General features: G+C 55.3%; 8 protein-coding genes across 8 annotated transcripts; 3 read left to right on the top strand and 5 right to left on the bottom strand.

The window, feature by feature from the left end:
• Positions 1-174: 174 nt before the first annotated feature.
• On the bottom strand, positions 175-1,259 carry C8Q71DRAFT_487800 (uncharacterized protein). Its single transcript, XM_047918869.1, has 5 exons — positions 1,009-1,259; positions 892-959; positions 597-830; positions 273-524; positions 175-215 (listed from the first exon to the last, which is right to left on the bottom strand). The coding sequence occupies exons 2-4, from the start codon at positions 928-930 to the stop codon at positions 300-302; spliced, it is 498 nt and encodes a 165-aa protein (XP_047772312.1). The 5' UTR covers positions 931-959; positions 1,009-1,259; the 3' UTR covers positions 175-215; positions 273-299.
• A 1,960-nt stretch (positions 1,260-3,219) lies between these two features.
• C8Q71DRAFT_851987 (uncharacterized protein) lies at positions 3,220-4,161 on the bottom strand (the record flags this gene model as incomplete). The annotated part of the gene is made up of 2 exons (XM_047926779.1): positions 4,086-4,161; positions 3,220-4,037 (listed from the first exon to the last, which is right to left on the bottom strand). The coding sequence occupies exon 2, from the start codon at positions 4,006-4,008 to the stop codon at positions 3,220-3,222; it is 789 nt and encodes a 262-aa protein (XP_047772311.1). The 5' UTR covers positions 4,009-4,037; positions 4,086-4,161.
• A 258-nt stretch (positions 4,162-4,419) lies between these two features.
• C8Q71DRAFT_487832 (uncharacterized protein) lies at positions 4,420-5,363 on the top strand. The gene is made up of 2 exons (XM_047918870.1): positions 4,420-5,121; positions 5,184-5,363. The coding sequence occupies exon 1, from the start codon at positions 4,613-4,615 to the stop codon at positions 5,081-5,083; it is 471 nt and encodes a 156-aa protein (XP_047772310.1). The 5' UTR covers positions 4,420-4,612; the 3' UTR covers positions 5,084-5,121; positions 5,184-5,363.
• A 775-nt stretch (positions 5,364-6,138) lies between these two features.
• C8Q71DRAFT_912228 (uncharacterized protein) lies at positions 6,139-10,877 on the bottom strand (the record flags this gene model as incomplete). The annotated part of the gene is made up of 6 exons (XM_047929182.1): positions 10,846-10,877; positions 10,513-10,791; positions 10,333-10,458; positions 8,234-8,814; positions 7,014-8,166; positions 6,139-6,962 (listed from the first exon to the last, which is right to left on the bottom strand). The coding sequence occupies exons 2-6, from the start codon at positions 10,739-10,741 to the stop codon at positions 6,139-6,141; spliced, it is 2,913 nt and encodes a 970-aa protein (XP_047772309.1). The 5' UTR covers positions 10,742-10,791; positions 10,846-10,877.
• Positions 10,878-12,028: 1,151 nt separating this feature from the next.
• Positions 12,029-13,802, top strand: C8Q71DRAFT_487702 (uncharacterized protein). The gene is made up of 8 exons (XM_047918868.1): positions 12,029-12,433; positions 12,491-12,564; positions 12,624-12,796; positions 12,873-12,903; positions 12,956-13,025; positions 13,084-13,199; positions 13,254-13,437; positions 13,499-13,802. Exons 1-8 carry the CDS (start codon positions 12,199-12,201, stop codon positions 13,657-13,659), a joined length of 1,044 nt encoding a protein of 347 aa, XP_047772308.1. The 5' UTR covers positions 12,029-12,198; the 3' UTR covers positions 13,660-13,802.
• C8Q71DRAFT_844427 (60S ribosomal protein L17) lies at positions 13,729-14,850 on the bottom strand. The gene is made up of 4 exons (XM_047926588.1): positions 14,786-14,850; positions 14,173-14,732; positions 13,999-14,112; positions 13,729-13,944 (listed from the first exon to the last, which is right to left on the bottom strand). The coding sequence occupies exons 1-4, from the start codon at positions 14,829-14,831 to the stop codon at positions 13,786-13,788; spliced, it is 879 nt and encodes a 292-aa protein (XP_047772307.1). The 5' UTR covers positions 14,832-14,850; the 3' UTR covers positions 13,729-13,785.
• A 150-nt stretch (positions 14,851-15,000) lies between these two features.
• C8Q71DRAFT_863844 (ATPase V1 complex subunit H) lies at positions 15,001-16,867 on the top strand (the record flags this gene model as incomplete). The annotated part of the gene is made up of 11 exons (XM_047928241.1): positions 15,001-15,078; positions 15,142-15,343; positions 15,397-15,472; positions 15,524-15,589; positions 15,640-15,813; positions 15,866-15,973; positions 16,030-16,117; positions 16,174-16,337; positions 16,393-16,518; positions 16,572-16,673; positions 16,741-16,867. The coding sequence occupies 11 exons, from the start codon at positions 15,001-15,003 to the stop codon at positions 16,865-16,867; spliced, it is 1,311 nt and encodes a 436-aa protein (XP_047772306.1).
• Positions 16,868-16,962: 95 nt separating this feature from the next.
• C8Q71DRAFT_487595 (aryl-alcohol dehydrogenase) lies at positions 16,963-18,631 on the bottom strand. Its single transcript, XM_047918867.1, has 6 exons — positions 18,268-18,631; positions 18,125-18,206; positions 17,844-18,068; positions 17,439-17,784; positions 17,212-17,387; positions 16,963-17,152 (listed from the first exon to the last, which is right to left on the bottom strand). The coding sequence occupies exons 1-6, from the start codon at positions 18,495-18,497 to the stop codon at positions 17,063-17,065; spliced, it is 1,149 nt and encodes a 382-aa protein (XP_047772305.1). The 5' UTR covers positions 18,498-18,631; the 3' UTR covers positions 16,963-17,062.
• Between the last annotated feature and the right edge of the window lie 502 nt (positions 18,632-19,133).

Below are 19,133 nucleotides of genomic sequence, written 5' to 3'. Positions count from 1 at the left end.
GTCGAACCCGTTCAAAGCGGCGACGACATGGTCTGCATCTACGGCCTGGCGGAAGTTGGCGAAGGCGAGGCCGCGGAACTGGCCGGACTGGTCGAGGTGGTAGTTGAACGCGTATGGCGTGGGGATCGACAGCGATGCCTAAATGTTTCGCTATCAGAGTCTGACCTCGGTGAGAGAGCTAGCGAGAAATGTGCGCGATGGGCAAACGAGCATCGCTATGATTCGTACCCTTCAGGAGGGCCTACAGTGTGCAGAAAAGGTCACATCCTCACAATAAGCCACATGACTATACAACTCAGCTAGGAGAGCACACCCCACGACTCGCATAGGCTCGGCGAGTAGTGTGCTGTCCATGATTCAGGCTGGGTCGTGTCCGTCGATTTACGTAGTCGAGGGGGCGGGCCCGCTGCGCCCATCGGCCATCCCAACAAGGCATCGGGCACGGCAGCACCACCCAGCGTCGTCAACACCCGGTACTCCAGAATGCCCACTAGCACATTCTCGCGACAGCCATTCCGGAACTCCTGCAGACACGGGAACGAGTGGCGTGATGAGATGCGTACATAGTCGCGTATATAAGAAGGTAAAGGACGGACCGGGATGATACCCCTAAGCAGTTCCTGCGGGCCCTCCGCGTTGACCAGGGCTTCGTGTAGCAGGTCGGCGCTGCCCTGCGCGTTCTTGGCCAGTGCTAATGCCTCGTTCAAGGCCTTTGACATTGCAGGCGGCGTAATCTCAGGCTGAGGGGTGGGGGCGCGTCTCCGACGCGTCAAACGATTCGGATCGTTACCTCCATAGTACGGTACGAGACCGTTGTAGGCCATCATACGCTAGGAATGGAGCGTGTTCAGATGCCTCTGTTTAGCACGCCAGTAGGTTCGCCCGGCTCACCTGGTCGAAGTCATCGACCACCTCCGGTCCCAAGTGCATTCAAGAAGACAGGTGAGTGATTAGGTAGTCTCGAGAAACTTATCAGATGAGTGCGTCGGACAGCTTGTGTCGTCTCACCTTGCGGCGCAGCGTCCGAGTCCGCAGCGATGTATACGGACCACGGTGAAAGTAAGCCCCTGTGAATACTAGTGGCCGAGCCACAAGTTGGCGTATAGCCTGTCGCGCGTGTCGAATTAACAGCGCTGTGTAACGCAATACAGTACAGGCGTCGACCAGCGGTCCTCGTTGTACATGACGATGAGGAGAAGGAGGTCGAGCTCGCGGAGTCGCAGAGCCGCGCCACAGCCACCGTCGTCTGAAATCACTTGATAACAACATAAGTACTTATTTATTGCACAAACTCATCCGTGACCAAGTTGGCTCTCCATCCATGCCATTGCCTATGCGCTGAGTCTCCGTGAAACAGCTTCGTCGGTGCGCTCGCTTCGTCGAGCCAGCCTTCCCCGGTGTGCTTTTCCTCCTCTCAATCTCCAAGTGGTATGCGTGCGCGGAGCTCGGCGTGCACACCGCCGTGCTCTCGTGCGGGCTCCTCATCAGCAATACGTCTGAATACCTGCTCGCCTCGGGCATCTTCGACGGCATGCAGAGCAGGCTCGGGCACACCGCCTGGTAGTGCGTGTCTCATCCCGTACCGTCTCGCGCGCACTGACGGACTTGTGATGGCAGGTGGGTCTTCAGAATCGTTGTGCGCGCGCTCACGATCTCCTCTGTCTCGGAGTCTGTGCCCTAAGTGCACACTCTTCGTCCTCCCCAACTTTCCGTCCAGCCCGAGCACATGGCCGCGCTGGCTCACCTCGGCCGAGGTGCGACTTCGGACTCGCCGCGCATACGCAAGGATACCAGCTCACCCGATGCAGACCCGGGTGCGGACGCGGGCGGGCCTCTGGCTCGCGCTCGCGAACGGGAAGGTGTGGAGCCTCGCGCTCGCGCTCACGAGCCTGGTCGTCGCGCAACGCGCGATCCCCGACGCTCTGTGTGACGCTGTGGTACATATGGGGACTATACATACACTTTCCATGCCTTAAAGTTCGGTATCGCTACTCACTGTCTCTCAAAAAAGCATCCCGCGTCGTACAGGCTCTGTGTTTGCGGGTCGGATGACCGTGGCGACGCCGGAAAGGACACCCGGTCTATTGGCACGAGCTTGACCCTCTCCCGGAGTCGTGGCGTATGTTTCGCATCATATTCTGGAACGCTGACCCCGGCGAGATCAGTTCCCCAACTTCGTCGTGAACGGCACGAGCAACTGGGCGTCGCCGCAGATGGAGATGGCCACGCAGAGCGACTGTGTGCTCAGCTTCTGCAAGGGCGACGTCATCACTATTCTGACGAATATCGGTCGCCGCACGGTTCTGTTGAGCTAACTCTGCTCCGACGACCTAACCGAAGCACGCCACCGTCACCGTCTATACACCTTGGGATACGTCGACGTCGACAACCAAGTAAGCACGCCGCCGCTCGCTTCATCCCCTCGCAGCCGCAGCCGGACCTGACGCACCCCCTCGCAGGATCATTTCGCGCGAGAAATACCTCGTCGGGAGCAACGGCACCATCTCACGGACTATCACGAGCGGTCGGCCCGCGGTCTTCATGCCGGACCTGCTCCTCAACTCGTCGGGCGTGTTGCAGGTTCGAGGGCCCGAACCAGTACGTCGAGCCGCCCGTCGTGGCGCAGGTCGCGAGCGGCGTCGCAAGCGTGCTCGGTCGGGGCGCGGTCAGCGGTGCGTTGCTCGGCTTGGTGATGGGTGTTTGGGGCGTGGTGGCGCGGTGTAGGTCGTTCACGTGTGCGAGGCTGGGTGTGGTGTCATGCGGCGGTGGACGTTCAGACGTGTTGACAACATTGACGGGGATGTTCAGTGGTCATTCCACGTTAGGGTTTTCTGTGTCTGTTTGCCGGATTGTTCAATAGGCCTGGATGTCGTCAGTAGCGACGGGATGGGTAGAAGTATATGTGGAAGCGTTGTGCACTGTACCTGTAAGATACATAGTACATTACGTGGGACATTATGGGTTCGGATCCTCAACTGGGCGTGTGACGTACTTGTGCATAGGCTTCGCTATGAGTTCTGACATCGCTGTCGTGTTCACGTTGGTTCACGTTGGTGTATATATCTGGTTTTGTTCCAATGTTCATGTTCGCACCGACCCATGCAAATACACACGTATGATCATTTAAATATGGAAGTCCAGTCTAGGGGAGTAAATGTGAGGAACAGGAACCATACAAGTCCATGCCAAGCGGCGGAAGCCAACGCTACGTGTAACATTTCAGAAACTCTCCTCGGGAACCCCCAGTAACTTCATGAATATGCTAAAAGACATCTTTTCCTCCCGCTCCTGCTCCAGCGACTCAAATTTGGCCCGTGTACGCTCCGATGGAGCGGATTTACTTCCAAGAACCTTGATGATGTGCCAGTCAAGCTCGATCTCGTTGAATTCCTCCAAAAGCTTCATCAGTGGAGTGCCTTTGTCCAGCAGCGGTTTCAGAGTATAATGGGCGGCTTTCATTACGTCGCGACGAATTGATTCTTCTTCTAGAAAACTCCGTTTGTTGTCCCCGATGCCAGCGAGGGAAGCACGCTGCCAATCCTTGATGTGGCCGAAGGCCTGCTCGTCTGGGTTGTATGTCGCAGCAAAGTAGATATAGGCGTAGAAGAACGATTCCAGGTCGTGCCGATACTTGTGGATGGGTGGGTCGCTCACGCGCAAGAGGTCCATCGCCATAAACGGGCCCGTGCCCGTGCGGTACCTTGGCTTGACTACGCACTGGGAGTCTGTCGCCACGTTCGACGGAGCCGCGCCCTCCAGCTTTGGGGGCTGTTCCGTTGCTTGATCCTCGGCAGTGGCTTGCAACTCCGTCGTCGTCGCCTTCGCCACTGAATTTTCTTTCCAGTCTAGTGGCCGAACCATCGCAGCGTTGTCGCCCGCACGACGATTGGTCCTAGAACCGCCCGAGCCCTGATCTTCTGCGAGGTCCCAGTCACACAACGCGCCGACGACCCGTCCGTCCCGCTCGTACCACATGATGCTGTTGAGCTCAATGTTGCAGTGTAGCATGTGGTATTTCTCGTACACCCAGTGATGCGCTTGCAGATGATCAGACAGATACTAGTACACTGAGGCCGGCCACATACCACGAACAGCGTCAACAAACACGCTATGGAATCTTTGCGCCGATCCAATGGTCTCCAGCGGTTGATATCCCCTAGTCATCAGTTTACGAGAGACTCTGGGAAGGTCATATTCGGCGGTGCTTCCGGCTGCATGGTGGGCTCGGGGTACGGCCATCTCTCCAGAGGAATGGTCAGTTAGAGGTTGAGCGTTAGCCGCAACAGTACCGCAACGCGGCAACAGCCTAAGTACGTAGCGCCCGCAGGGCGTCTCACGAAGCCACAGTGGCTGCTTGGTGGCTGCGGCCACACCCATTTCCCCAGTGTTGTGCGGGTTCCTCACTGGCATCAGCAACACGCGCGTCTCATTGATCGTCCTTTACCGTCTCGCGCGCACTGACTGACTTGTGATAGCTTGTGATGGCAGGTGGGTCTTCTTCATTGAGGACGTGCTCGCGGTCTCTTCTGTGGCCTAGGTGCGCACTCTTCGTACTATTCCCAGCTTTCCGTCCAGCCCGAGCACACGATCGCGCTGGTTCACCTCGGCCAGGATGCGACTGGTCGTGCCGCGCATACGCGGGCTCGCCCGACGCAGACACGGGTGCTGGCGTGAGCGGACAGCGGGCCTCTGGCTCGTGGTCGCGGACGGGAAGGTGTGGATCACCGTGCTCTCGCTCTCAGTGCAACCCGTTCTTCCCGACGCTCTGTGTGATGATGGGGCATGGGGACTCTGTACATACACCTTCCATCTCTTGGAATTCGACCTCCCTATTCACTGTCTCTTAGTAAAGCACGTTGTGCGGCAAGCCACGCCCCTTGCGGTGGCATATCCATCAGTCCTGGTCTCAAACCTCCTGGGTCCTCAGGGAGTCGGTGAAACCAATAATGACCCTTGGCGATATAACAGCGCTAGCGTCCGAATCGGACTCGGTTACTCAGAGCTGACACTCACCCTGACACGGACGTCTGAGACTCGGCGAACATATGCATATGCGTACACCAAACCCACCTGTGACAGGTGATTTTGCGACCTTCCGTACTTTTCAAATGCATTGCGCTCGTGCGTACCGAAGAATTCGAGACTGCAATAGGTCGCGCGCACTGACGGACTTGTGATGGCAGGTGGGTCTTCAGAATCGTTGTGCGCGCGCTCACGATCTCCTCTGTCTCGGAGTCTGTGCCCTAAGTGCACACTCTTCGTCCTCCCCAACTTTCCGTCCAGCCCGAGCACATGGCCGCGCTGGCTCACCTCGGCCGAGGTGCGACTTCGGACGCGCCGCGCATACGCAAGGATACCAGCTCACCCGATGCTGACCCGGGTGCGGACGCGGGCGGGCCTCTGGCTCGCGCTCGCGAACGGGAAGGTATGGAGCCTCGTGCTCGCGCTCACAAGCCTGGTCGTCGCGCTTTCAGTTTAACGCGTGATCCCCGACGCTCTGTGTGACGCTGTGGTACATATGGGGACTATACGTACACTTTCCATGTCTTCAAGTTCGGTATTGCTACTCACTGTCTCTTAGTAAAGCATCCCGCGCGGTACAGGCTCTGCGTTTGCGGGTCGGATGACCGTGGCGACGCCGGAAAGGACACGCGGGCTATTGGCACGAGCTTGGCCGTCTCCCGAATTCGTGGCGCATGTTCTGCATCATATTCGCGAACGTTGACCCCCTGACAATAACAGTGCTGCAATATCCTCGTAAATGGGGCGTCGACGCAGATGGAGATGGCCACGCAGAGCGACTGTGTGCTCAGCTTCCGCAAGGGCGACGTCGTCACTATTCTGACGAATATCGGTCGCCGCACAGTTCTGTTGAGCTAACTCTGCCCCGCCGATCTAGCCGGCGAAGAACGTCACCTTCACCGCCTACAAACCTTGGGCTACGTTGACGTCCACGACCAAGTAAGCACGCCTCCGCTCGTCTCTGATGCTGTATATGTCGATGTTCATGTTCGCACCCACCAATGCAAGTACACACGTATGATCATTCAAATACGAAAGTCGAGTCCAGGGGAGTGAATGTGAGGAACAGGAACCATAAATACATGCCAAGCGGAAGCCAACGCTACACGTAACGTTTCAGACACCCTCTTCTTCGGGAACCCCCAGCAGCTCCATGAATATGCTAAACGACATCTTTGCCTCCCTCTCCTTCTCTATCTCCTCGATCTTGGCCCGGTTGCGCGCCAACAACTTGCGACTAAGTCCGAGAGCGTTGATGTTGTGCCAATCATTCTCTATCTCGCAGAATCGATACAAGAGTTCCATCAGGGGAGCCTCGTCGTCGGCCAGCAGCGGCTTCAGAGTATCGTGGGCAGGTTTCATGACGCGGGTGCGAACTTTTTCCTCACGGAGGAAGTCCCCTTTGCTGTGTCCGATGTCGACGAGGGAAGCACGCTGCCATTCTTTGATGTAGCCGAAGGCCTGCTCGTCTGGGTTGTATGCCGCAGCAAAATAGATATAGCCGTAGAAGAACGACTCCAGGTCGTGCCGATACTTGTGGATAGGTGGGTCGCCCTCGCGCAAGAGGTCCAATGCCATAAACGGGCCCGTACCCGTGCGGTACCTTGGCTTGACTACGGCCTGGGGCTCTGTCGCCGTGTTCGACGGTCCCGCGCCCTCCAGATTTTGGGGCTGTTCCGTTGCTTCACCCTCGGCGATGGAAGGCAGACTCGGTTTCGTCGTCGACTGCGCGGCTGGTTCTGGGTCTGGCGGCCATATCACTGCAGCAGCGTCACCAGCACGACGAGTGGGTCTGTACTCGCCCGTACTCTGGTCTTCCGCAAGGTCCCAGTCGCAAAGAACACCGATGATCCGCCCGTCTGGCAGTCGATACCACATGATGTTGTTGAGGCTTATATCACGATGCAGGATCTTCGACGTCTCGTACACCCAGTGATGAGCTGTAGTCACAGTCAGACGAAGCTAAGACTCGATGTTCACTATGCACGTACCACGAACGACATCAAAGAACACGATGCGGAAGTTATCTCCGGATCCGATGGTCTCCAGGGGCTCGTACTCCTTGAGGACCAGAATGCGGCAGACTCGTAGCTCATCTGCCCCAGGAACAACGCCCAACTTGAAACGAGGGAGGTGCATCTCTTCCGAGTCTCCGCTCTTCGTCATCGAACACTTGAGGTCCACGATGTGCTTCAAGTAGTTCGGCTTGCTCTCCGCCAGACGTCTGCGAACGGCCTTGATCATCGCGTCCTCGGCCTTCCGGACAGCGTGCGGCCAGGCCACTTTGGCAACAAGAGCCTCCGATCCGAACAGCTCTTCCGTCTTCGTGCCGGGCGCCGCAACCACGGGAATGACCGTCGTCCCTCGTCCGATCATGCCAAACTCGGTGTAGATCGCGCGGCGTTGGCTCGACTCCGAGTCTTCCAGTGCTCCCTCCACCGTCTCCGAGGCTCCCCGGCTCGCTCGCTGTGCACCGCTCGTTGCAGTCTTCTTCTTCTCCTTCTTCGCCCGGTGCATGTCCCTCATGTTGCTCTCGCTGACATCGAGATTGAACTCGACATCGACGGTGGTCCCCTCGTCAAGTTCGACGGCAAGTCGAAGCTTCGAGCCTCGATACCCGTTGTCCAGACAGAACTGGTCGTGCCCGTGCGCATCCTTCGGGTAGTGGACGCACGGGTGAATCCCCAGGTCGTGCACATCGGCGGTCCCCATGGCGGCGAGAATCAGCAAGAGCAAGCTCGCGTCCTTGTCCAGAAAATCGATCGGCTTCGTGAAGATGATTCCCATTCGGTCGCCATAGACGAGCCTCAGCGTGCCGGAGTCAACCAGCCATGCGATCGTATACGAGCGTACGTTGTGGGACATCACCTGATTCATGTATTTCACCACCTGCGCCTGTTTGCCGATTATCTTTGACCCTTCAGAGGCAGCAGAAGGCGACTCCGAGTCGGGCTGGTTCTTGCTGCGCTTGCTCTTGGTATTCAGAGCCTCTTCGGCTTCTCGCTTTCGCTTGCTGCTCGACGATGTCGACGACTGGCCTTTCTTCTTCGTCTGCTTGGGCTGCTTCCCAGGAACGTAATCTGCATCATCGTCGCGAGCGGCTTTGGACGATTTCCCCTTTGCCTGGCCACGACGATCAGGCATCTGGGGAGGGGGTCAATGAGATCCCAGTCGCGCGACTCGCACGCAAGAGCACAAAAAGAGAACACACCTCCACAACAAACGTCTTCTGTTTCTCGTCCCAGCGAAGCAGTATATCGCTCAGAGAATCTATGATTTCCTTGCGTTTCGCACCCGTCTTCCCTTCCATTTTGAACTCCATCGAAACCAGCTCCCACTCCCAGAAGGGTCTGCCGGCCGTCGTGCTGTACGCAAGGTCCGGCTTTTCATCAATACCGAAGTTGCCCACCACCTTGACATCCCGGATCTCGAACCTTGCTGGCCAGGGGCGCATAACTTGACCGTTGCGCGAAGAGTTGTTGGCCCATCGCCGCTGGAGGGCTTGACGTCTAGCCACAAGGCTCTCGTCGGGAGCTTTGCCGGTCGAATGCGGGCCATATAGCTCCTCCAGAAGCGCGTCCCCTGCACGAGCGAACGGCTCATAACCATTCCTCTCGTTACCCTCCCAGTATTTCTTGAGTTCGACCTTGGATATAAAGTACTTCTCGGGGGGGATATCCTTCGTGTTCGATGGGTCACGATAGGGCTCCCGCAAGGCCTCAATGTCGGTCCACTGGCAGCCGAATACCGCACGAACAAAGTCCTCGACATCAACGTCCCAGTGAGTGTAGTCTTTGTATGCATCTTTGTCAGTTTAAGTGCATCTACTTTCATTCATTAATGAATTAAACCCTGGATCTGATTTACACACTTTTGTACCCCTGTTAATCTAATCCTAATTCAATGCAGTCTTAATCCATTGCTCAGCTCATATGCCTAATCCTGGTGTATTACAGAGGTCTCTTGATGCACTCTTAATGCACTGCTGATCCACTTATGATGCACTGACTTAAGACATGCTTGATCTCAGTGTATTACAGGGGTACCTTAATACACTATTGATCCACTAAAGATGCATTGGCCAAGTCAGTGTATTACATGTTTAAGGCATACATGTATGCAGTTCTAAGCCGCTGGATTAGTTTTAGATCAAGGCAAAAAATAAAAAAGCGGCCATATGGGGTTTGAACCACAGACATTAGAAAGCATTACGTAATCACATCATCAAATCGGACCACAGGAACACTAACCACTGCACCACAGGTCTGTTAGAAATGTTGTAACACAATGTTATATGTCACATTGCTGGCATGCTGGACTTAGACATATTTTGGATGCTGGCACAGGGTGCCCTGCATTAGTGGTGGATCAATAGGTGTGTTAGCAGTGAATTGACACAGTGTGGTAACAGTGAATTAGCAGTGACTTGACACAGTGTGTTGACAGTGGATTAGCAGTGAATTGACATATTGTATCAGTGCTAGTCCAACATGTGAATCAGTGATGAATTAACATAGTGTATTAATGTTAGCCAGACAGGTGACTCAATAGTGACTCAACTGACAATGGATGCTAGATGTCAAATTCGTTAGGTCAAAGGTTAAAGTCACTTTTGAGTCACATGTTGGGCTAGCACTAATACACTTTGTCAATTCACTGCTAATCCACTGTCAACACACTGTGTCAAGTCACTGCTAATTCACTGTTACCACACTGTGTCAATTCACTGCTAACACACCTATTGATCCACCACTAATGCAGGGCACCCTGTGCCAGCATCCAAAATATGTCTAAGTCCAGCATGCCAGCAATGTGACATATAACATTGTGTTACAACATTTCTAACAGACCTGTGGTGCAGTGGTTAGTGTTCCTGTGGTCCGATTTGATGATGTGATTACGTAATGCTTTCTAATGTCTGTGGTTCAAACCCCATATGGCCGCTTTTTTATTTTTTGCCTTGATCTAAAACTAATCCAGCGGCTTAGAACTGCATACATGTATGCCTTAAACATGTAATACACTGACTTGGCCAATGCATCTTTAGTGGATCAATAGTGTATTAAGGTACCCCTGTAATACACTGAGATCAAGCATGTCTTAAGTCAGTGCATCATAAGTGGATCAGCAGTGCATTAAGAGTGCATCAAGAGACCTCTGTAATACACCAGGATTAGGCATATGAGCTGAGCAATGGATTAAGACTGCATTGAATTAGGATTAGATTAACAGGGGTACAAAAGTGTGTAAATCAGATCCAGGGTTTAATTCATTAATGAATGAAAGTAGATGCACTTAAACTGACATCACTGTTGTATGCGCCCTGAATGTAATGCTGGTGATCGTCCGAGAGTATCTTGTTACCAGGGCGAGTGGCCGTCTGAAGTACATGGTAAGGACTGCCTCTAGCCGGCGTGGCGGTGATCTGCGTTTCTGCTGCAATGAACACAGTGAGTGCAAGGATCAGTACGGCCAAGATACCTCACTTACGCTCTGTTTGTTTCTCCTTCCCTTTCGACGGTGTCCTGGGCAATGCAGACTCGGACTGTTTACTACCCATCGTTGAGCGGGCGAAGAGCCGAAGTGAAGAAAGCTCTAGTGATCTATCCTGGACGATGACGAACGCCCGAGGGTGGTGTGGCGGCTCTGCGCGGAGGGAGAGTTGTGGCCAGATGCCTGCGAGTGGGAACGGACCACATTGTACCTGGGGCGCGTCCATGTCTATATACACGCGTACGCGTGGTGAGTGAAGAGTGTGCTAGAGTGTGGCTGCCCGAATTCAGACTCAGCGGTGTGGCCGGTGAGTCACAGAGAACAACGCACCGCGGCGCCCGTCGTGGACGTGGACGTACAAGTTCAGCAGCGCTTGCCAAATCGGGGAGACAATGCAAGCAGCCACACTGATCAGTGATGGCACCGTGGGAAGGTGCAACCTAGGTCCCCGCCCCGCCGAAGAGCCTGCTCGATGCCTTCGTTCTGTCAGAGACCTGGCGCAGCCAGTCTCTGCATGTGTTGCTGCTTGAGTGACTTGTTCGCAGCAAGCGGTGCTGAGTGCAGGCCAGGGCGGTTGGACCAGGGTTGGAACGTTGGCCACTCACCTCGGGCGTCTAACGGCTCAGCCATAGATCTCAGATCTGCGCCTCGACATGTCCGGACATAGGCAATGTCCAAATCTGTGAGGCTGCAGTGCCATGGCAGCGCTGCATTGTCTCAACGTGAGTGTCCGACTGCCTCATTGAGGACGCTTGCGTCAGTATGCCATATTCAAGGCATCTCATAGGCTGGGAAGTGCACATGCGGCCACAACCTTGAGACAGTTTCAAAGTAGCGTGTCGTACGCAAGACGGCCACGGTTGGAGTCAGCAGTCTCCGGGTGCCGTGCGTCGAGGAAATACAACGGCATTCGTGCTCTCGCATTAGCTTGAACTATACGTCGACTACTGTAACGACGGCATATCGAACTAATCTCCCTCGACGAGAACTTGAACAACTTGCTCAATGCTCTCCTCCTCCTATCGGCGGCACCCTCGACCAGCCGCCACTCCGATGTTCGTGCAACCTCCATCATTGTCGCCCATGCCTGGCCTTCCTCCGCAGTACCTGCCTTCTCGAAACGAGAGCTCCCACAAACTTCGCGCACTGGCATCGGCCGATGACTCCCTTAGCTCTGCTTGACGTTGTACATTGGCTCTGACTTCAACTTGCGGATGATGCGATTAGAACCTCATCTTCAGCACAACGTTGTTTTGTGTTGACTACAGTCTTCGCTTCTTCGTGACTTACTAGGTTGCACTCGACGGTCTGCTAGTACAACCGCGTTCAATCCAGTAGTCTCTGTCAAAATATTTAACTTTGAACTCCGTAGCTGGGGCGACGCCCAATCGACGCCATCGACGTTTCGAATTTCGACCTGCATCGGATGTAAGTATGTATCACACGACGGTGCTATGATACTAGTACACGCACGTGTACGCGTCGCGGAACGCGTCGGACGGCGGACGCGTCGGCGTCGGCGCTGCCGTGGCCACAGCGCCAGTTTTCCGCCACAACCTCAGGCTGCAACGCCAACTTCGATCCTACCCCGGGCCAGCATCGGTATCGCTGCCTGGTGAAAGGCTTCATTCAGAAAGTTCTTCCTGTTGCTCATCGTACTCGACAACTCTGGCGCCCCTCAAAATGCCTGGTGCGACGATCGTACACGCAGCCGCCTTCGCCGTCGGCGCGCTTGTCGGCGGCGGTGTCGTGTCTGCTGTATCTGCGCGCAGGCAGCGTCACCAAATCCCCGTTGCATCGGTCCCGGCGACAGCGCCCATAATTTCCCCGCCTGTGGTTGACGTGACGCCTGGGGGAGTGACCCAGATCTCTCCTCAGGCTGCAACGCCTGTAAGCGTGCTGAAGTACGGGAACCCTGGTACGTAATAACAGTTGTATGAGTAAACTTGAGCACCTTTTGGATATGATCCCTCAGGTCCTATCTCCGACCAGTTGGTTCGGATAGCCTACGCTGCAGGATATGACCGCCGACTACGCCATCCCGCTTGGGTGAGTACAGTACCATGCACTCGTACACACTTGCTGAGGGTCGAGTCCAACCGCTTCAGGCGGCCGAACATCTGACACTAGCATCTCTTGGAAAGTCAGCACTCGCCTCAGCTTCTTCTGACGAGAAGGGCGACCGCCAAAACTCTCATTTCACGGAAGACCAGTCAATACCTGCGATGTTCCGCGCGAAGCTGCAGGACTACTTCAGGAGCGGGTATGACCGGGGACATATGTAGGTGGCTGTGCCATACATTACTCGATTGTGCGGCAATCCGAGCTATGGCGGACTGATTAATATATATCATTAGGGTGCCGGCAGCAGACTGCAAACTCTCTCAGGTAGGTGCTCTGTGCTCCCTACAAGTTCACTCAATGTAGAGCTCGTTTGTAGGCTGCAATGAACGAGACCTTCCTCCTGACCAACATTGCTCCTCAAGTGGGCGTAGGGTTCAACAGACATTGTAAGACGCGTACCGCACGTTCTGGGTGAGACGACCCGCTGACGCGCATCCTTTCCAGACTGGGCATACGTAGAAGACTGGTGTCGTCGTCTGACCTCTACATTCGCGGACGTCTACGTCTTCACCATCCCACTCTACCTGCCCAAACTCGACTCCGACGGCAAGTGGCGGATTGTACGCACGGGTTCTCCCTGCTCTTAGGACGCCGCTGAGTTGATCTTTATATAGACGCATGAAGTTATCGGCTCCCCGCCGAACGTCTCCGTACCAACCCACTTCGCAAAGGTAGTCCTCACAGCAAAGCCATCTTCGCCCTCCACACCGGACGTTCCAGAGATCTCGACCGGCGCCTTCGTGCTCCCAAACGCAGTCATCCCGGACGAGGCTAAGCTGGAGAGCTTCGTCGTCCCCAGTGAGTGATTCGTGAGATGCGCCGCGACATACAAGATATTGACGGGTTCATCGCTTCGCAGTCGAGGCGGTGGAAAAGGCCGCGGGGCTCACGCTCTTCTCGGACGCGATCAAGAAGAACTCAAAGCACATTTGCAAGACGACCAAGTGCGAGGTCACCGTGAGGAAGTTCGACGACGCACAGAAGAATGCACAGCGGAAGGCGATCACTGGGCCACGGTAGTACGACCATTGTCTCGTAGTATTATCATCGCGTCGAGCAATATAGCTGCGTTCAGTCTGTTCAACCACGCTTCGCGACAGCGATGCTCTAAACCCTGGGTAGCAAAGTAGAGTAGATGCAGGTACATTAGGAGTCTGATAGCATATCCTTCACCGAAGCCCAGTACTGCTGGTCTACCCGAGATTCGATCTCCTCTTTTGTGAGCCATGCGAGGTCCTTTACGGTCTTGCCGTTGGGCGTTGCCTGACCGGCAAGGATGTGCGCCTTGTAGAAGAACACATATGCCTACAGCGGGTATAGTGAGCAAGAGGCAAATACAGTATCAGGGTGGGTACTGACCTGTGGTGACGATGCACTCGCACTTGATGGCTCCATCACACCTATTGGCTTTCGGCTTACAACCCATGTGTCCATATCCTCGCCGCACTCGGCGTAGAGATCTCGCTCAGCGGCCTTGACGGGTAATAGGCATGAGAAGCCCGCAGCGTACGTATTCGAGGCATCGCTACGTACCTGGTGCAATGCCTGGCCCTCCTCAACGCCTCCCTGCGGGAACCTCCACACGTCTTTCCCCGCCGAGTCCTTGCCATGCACCAATAGATAGAGGTTCCGCTCCATTTGCCTGTCAAGGCTCCGGACATCCCCCTTGATGTCGGCTTCATGGATCCTCGGCATGGGCTGCTGCTGCTGCTTCCCGACCTGATCGTCCGAGTCCACCAAAGTCTGAATGGGCTTCTCCTTCACACTCGGGCCGCCGAACGCAAGCTTTTCACGTTGTTTCTCTTCCGCATTAAACTGACCCTCGAGGATCGAGCCGGGCCTGAAGTAGAACTCGTCCGGGAAGGGGTTGAAGAGCGCCCGCTGGATGCGGGATTGGTAGGCGTAGTAGGCGCGTTCGAGGGGGTTCGGCGTTCGGGTGATGATGGGTGAACGATTGAGGACTACAGCGGCTTGAATGCTCGCTTTAGACGAGCGCGAAGGTGAGGCTTTTGGCGTGCTAGTGGGAGCGGAGGACGGTCCAGCGGCGTCCGTCACCGTCGCGAGCGTGCGCGAGCGAAGCTGCGCGCATGCTGCTGGCAATTGTTGCCATTCAGTACCGGTGTAGCTTCACAAGACATGATCATACCTCTTGACTGCTTTGAGCAGCAGGCGAGAGCATTTCGTGACCACATGGCAAGAGGTGAGCTGGACGCTGGTGCGAAGTTTCAAAATGTCGGAGAGCTCTATACGAGCCACGTGCCGCGGCGTCACAGTGGGCGCCTAGCGCGGCTCTCGGCGACGGGATTGAGGCTCAGTTCGTCGTCCACTGTCCGCGACCACTACGCCCGCCCGGTCGTTGTCATGTCCATACCCCTCGTCTCGAACGTGTACCTAGACGAAAGCTCCGCGAAAGTGAGAGCGAAGCCCGTGCCATGGGAGGTATGTGGTGGCTGTGTATGTGCCCGCGCATGAGGAGTGTCCCTGACGCAAGTGCGATTACAGGGATACCAACGCGCGGACTTGATTACTAGTGAAGAGTTGGGCCTCATCAAGAAGGTGGACAGACAACCGAGGGCGAAGATCGACTCCGTGTTTCTGTCGGATGGCCCGTCGTATGCCTTGCTATTCCTGAGGCTGCTCAAGAAGCTGCAGAGAACAGACACGCAGCAGTGTATCCTGGTGCTCATCACGGATGCCATCGCAGGTGTGTGTACTAGTTCTGAGAGTGCATCGTCTTCATTGGACCAATGTCTGCAGACCACGATGAGCGGATACCGCTGTTCACTAGGACACGAGAAGTGGACCCCGAACTGCCATATGGTGCACTATCCCGGTGCGCAGCTTGTGTCACGTCTCTCCATGCAAGATACTGAGGGCGCAGTAGGCTCCTCGATTCTCAGGACGACTTTGTGCAGTTGAAGACGACACAGATCATGACTGTCCTTCTCAGGTGACGTCCTCAATGTCTGGTCTGGCGATCCCTCACTGACCTCAAGACAGTTCCGAGTCTACACCTATACCCACTGAACAGCTCAAGCCGTTCCTGAACACGCTTGCGGCCTTCATTGGCTCGGGTCCGCACAAGCGAGATATCGCAGTGCAGTGCCTGGAAGCAGTCCTTCCCCGTCCCGAGTGCCGCAAAGCTGTCTGGGCAAACCCGACGCTTATAGCGGGGTGAGCGTTTCTGTTGTCGCGTTGCCTGTATGCGACTTACGACGCGAAAAAGGTTGATTGATATCCTGAGGCACAACCCCAATGCCCAAATGAGCTACCAAGTCGGATTCTGTCTATGGCTGCTGACGTTCGAGCAAGAGGTTGCCGAGCAGATCCAGAAGTGCGTGCGCCCAGAGCATCATAACCCTAACCCTAGCTGAGGATGCGCGTGTGCAGCAAGTACGACATCGTACCTCTTCTGACAGACGTCGCTCAGAATGCTGCCAAGGAGAAGGTCGTCCGCGTCGTTGTCGCCACTTTCCGCGTTGAGTGCTTTTCTGCTCGGTCAATCAGCATCGCCCACTTATACTTCGCTCTCAGAATCTCATCTCCAAGGCACCCGCCGCGAACCTCCCCGCCATGCTCGTCGCCCAATTGCTTCCATTCGCGAAGAACCTGTGTACACGAAAGTGGTCAGACGAAGACATCCTTGAGGACGTCCAGTACATCCGAGATGAGCTGAATGCACGATTCGACAGCTTAACGTAAGTCATTGACTGCTCCGTACACTGTGACCCTACAATTCAATCTTTCTGTCAGCACCTACGACGAGTACAGCTCAGAACTTATCTCGGGTCATCTGTCGTGGACGCCCGTACACGAGTCCGAGCTGTTCTGGAAGGAGAACGCCACCAAGCTCAATGACAAGGACTATGCGCAACTCAAGTGAGCATTGTCCATACGTTGTACTTCGGGGCCACTCATTATTGCCCCCTTAGGACTCTTATCAAACTTTTGAACGAGTCAGATGATCCCGTAGTGCTTGCCGTGGCTGCTCACGACGTTGGTCAATATGTCAAGCAATACGAGCGGGGAAAGAAGTCTGTGTCGCACCGACTTTCCTAGTCCGAATGACCATGCTAACAGCCATTGTCCCCTGCGATACAGGATATTCACGGATCTTGGGGGCAAGACGCGTGTTATGGAGCTCATGTCGCACGAGAATACCGATGTACGGTACCAGGCACTTGTCACAGTGCAACGCCTCGTCAGCCACCCGTGGGCAAACATGTAACTTATGGGTATGACGCAATCGCGGAATGGACGTTAACGAGTACATTGCAAGTTCAAAGAAGTTGGCACACTGCAAGATAACCGACACCAACACCATTCATTGTCACACAACACGTACGACACGAGCCATGGTTGTCAACAGATCCAGAAGGTTACGCCTCCGAGTCGTGCTGTTATGACTTCGTTGTCGGGGACTTCACTGAGAGGGGATAATCGGGGGCGCAAGCGGCTGAGGATCAAACTTCGCGGTCCTCTTCAGGAGCCATGGGTAGTCTCCCAACGGTCCCTAAGAGTCAGACAACGTATCGGCATACACATTCATCGCCCAAGGGTGTAGGTACTCACAGTGATCCAGTGAGGAAATCCAGGTTCAAAGGGCAGGACGCCCTCGAGGTACGTCATCTGCTCCGTGGTGAGCTTGATGCTCAGTGCTTCGATGTTTGCGTGCAGGTGCTCGACCTTGCGCCCTCCTACAATAGGGAAGGTGTAGGGGACCTTGTGCATCACGTATGCAATTGCGACTATGAATTCATGAGCATCTCACGACTCAAGCGACCCGCGCATCTGCTCACCTGCGGTGATGTTTTTCGCTCCGACCTGCTCACGCACGACCTCCAGTGCATCACACATTTTCTTCTCGTCGGGCGTGCGCTCCCAGGGACTCATGACGGTCCGGCCACCCTCGCCCGTCTGGCGGCGGCGCTCTTCCTCTTCGTCTGAGCGGATGTGTCCGCCAGCGAGGACGTCGAAGAGCGCGAGCGCGATGCCCTCGTACCTGCACATCGGGAGGATCTCGCGTTCGATGTCACGCTGCAGGATGGAGTAGGCCGCTTGGTAGACGACGAAGGGCGTCTTTCCGTGCGACTTCGCGTAGGCGTTTGCTTTGGTCACGAACCATGCGGGGGTGTCGGAGACTCCCTACGAGGAGCTGAGTGTGAGTGCGATAAACAGTGTTCTAGATGGCAGCGGGCACTCACGAGATAGAGGACCTTGCCTTCGACCACGAGGTTGTGGAGGCTGTCCATGAGCTCCTCGACGGTGGTGTGGTTGTCCCAGTAATGCATGTACAAAACGTCGATGTAGGTTGTCCGAAGCCGCTGCAGGCTACCCTCGACACTGAGCCGGAGGTTCTTTGCATTGTTGCCCGACCAATTCACTTTTTGCTTCACAGTGTCATCCCTCAGCTTGGTGTTGTTGGTCCACTGTTCTCGCAGTATTAGCGTTGTATTCACACAAAGATGGAGAATCAATAACTCACCTTGGTGGCGATGATCAGCTGGTCGCGCACGCCGCGGGCCTCCGCCCACTCACCGATGAACTCCTCAGAAGAGCCGTCTTGACTAGAAAGTTACGTCAATATTCCATTTCTTGGGAAGGTTGGATCAGGAAGTCGGGACCTACTAGTTGCTAGCGGTGTCGATGAAATTTCCGCCTGCGTCGTAGTAAGCGTCCAAGAGCTTGAACGATTGCTCCTTGTTCATTGCACCCATTCCGATGCTCTCCCACTTATCGCCGATGCTCATTGCACCGAGGCAGAGCGGGGAGACATGGATCGCCGCGCGAGGGGCGAGCTGGCGGTAGTGACCCAGCTTGGTAGCTGGATCGGGTATGGCCGGGAAAGCAGATGCCATACGGCCTGTGGTTGTGCTAGGATCTGGGCCAAGGGAGGGTTTTGCTATTCATCGTGCATGCAGCTCGTTGGCTATATACCTTGCTGGGTCCGAGATAGCCGGGATCGTCGGAGTGTGCACACGCAGTACTGTTTCACAAACTGCATTGAGCGTCTATGCTCTCAAAGCACCGTTGCGTCCTCATGTCCCTGGATTACTGTGTATATCAACTACTGCTGCTATAGGTGCGCTGCCGCGAGAACGCGTAGGGCAGCGTAGGGCACGCTGTAGAGAGCCTGCGATACTTGGCGGACATGAGCCCGCCCGACCGCCCGAAGCCGCTCCTAGTATGTGACTTGAGCGGCGAACTACTTAGTGTCGGAGTGGTGGTGGGGTGCGTCCACACGGATGGGTACGAGACCAGAATCTGAGAACAATCCCGCTGGTTTGTGTTGGTTAGTATGCCGCGTGAGCCAACGGAGCTTCCGTTCATTCTTGGCAGAAATTTGCACGAGCACCCGATTTTCAGCGTATATGTGGTTCCGTAGGGTTGAACCTGGTTGAACGCCTCTGAAGGACCCATCAACTTATCTACCATACTCTTCTACATTCCAGCCAATCAGTTTAGTACACGTGACTCTACCACCATTGGAAAGC

This window comes from Rhodofomes roseus (assembly GCF_022264815.1).
Source record: "Rhodofomes roseus strain CIRM-BRFM 1785 chromosome Unknown C8Q71scaffold_52, whole genome shotgun sequence".
In the NCBI taxonomy this organism is placed as follows: Eukaryota; Fungi; Basidiomycota; class Agaricomycetes; order Polyporales; family Fomitopsidaceae; genus Rhodofomes; species Rhodofomes roseus.
This window is presented reverse-complemented; position numbering and strand designations above follow the sequence as displayed.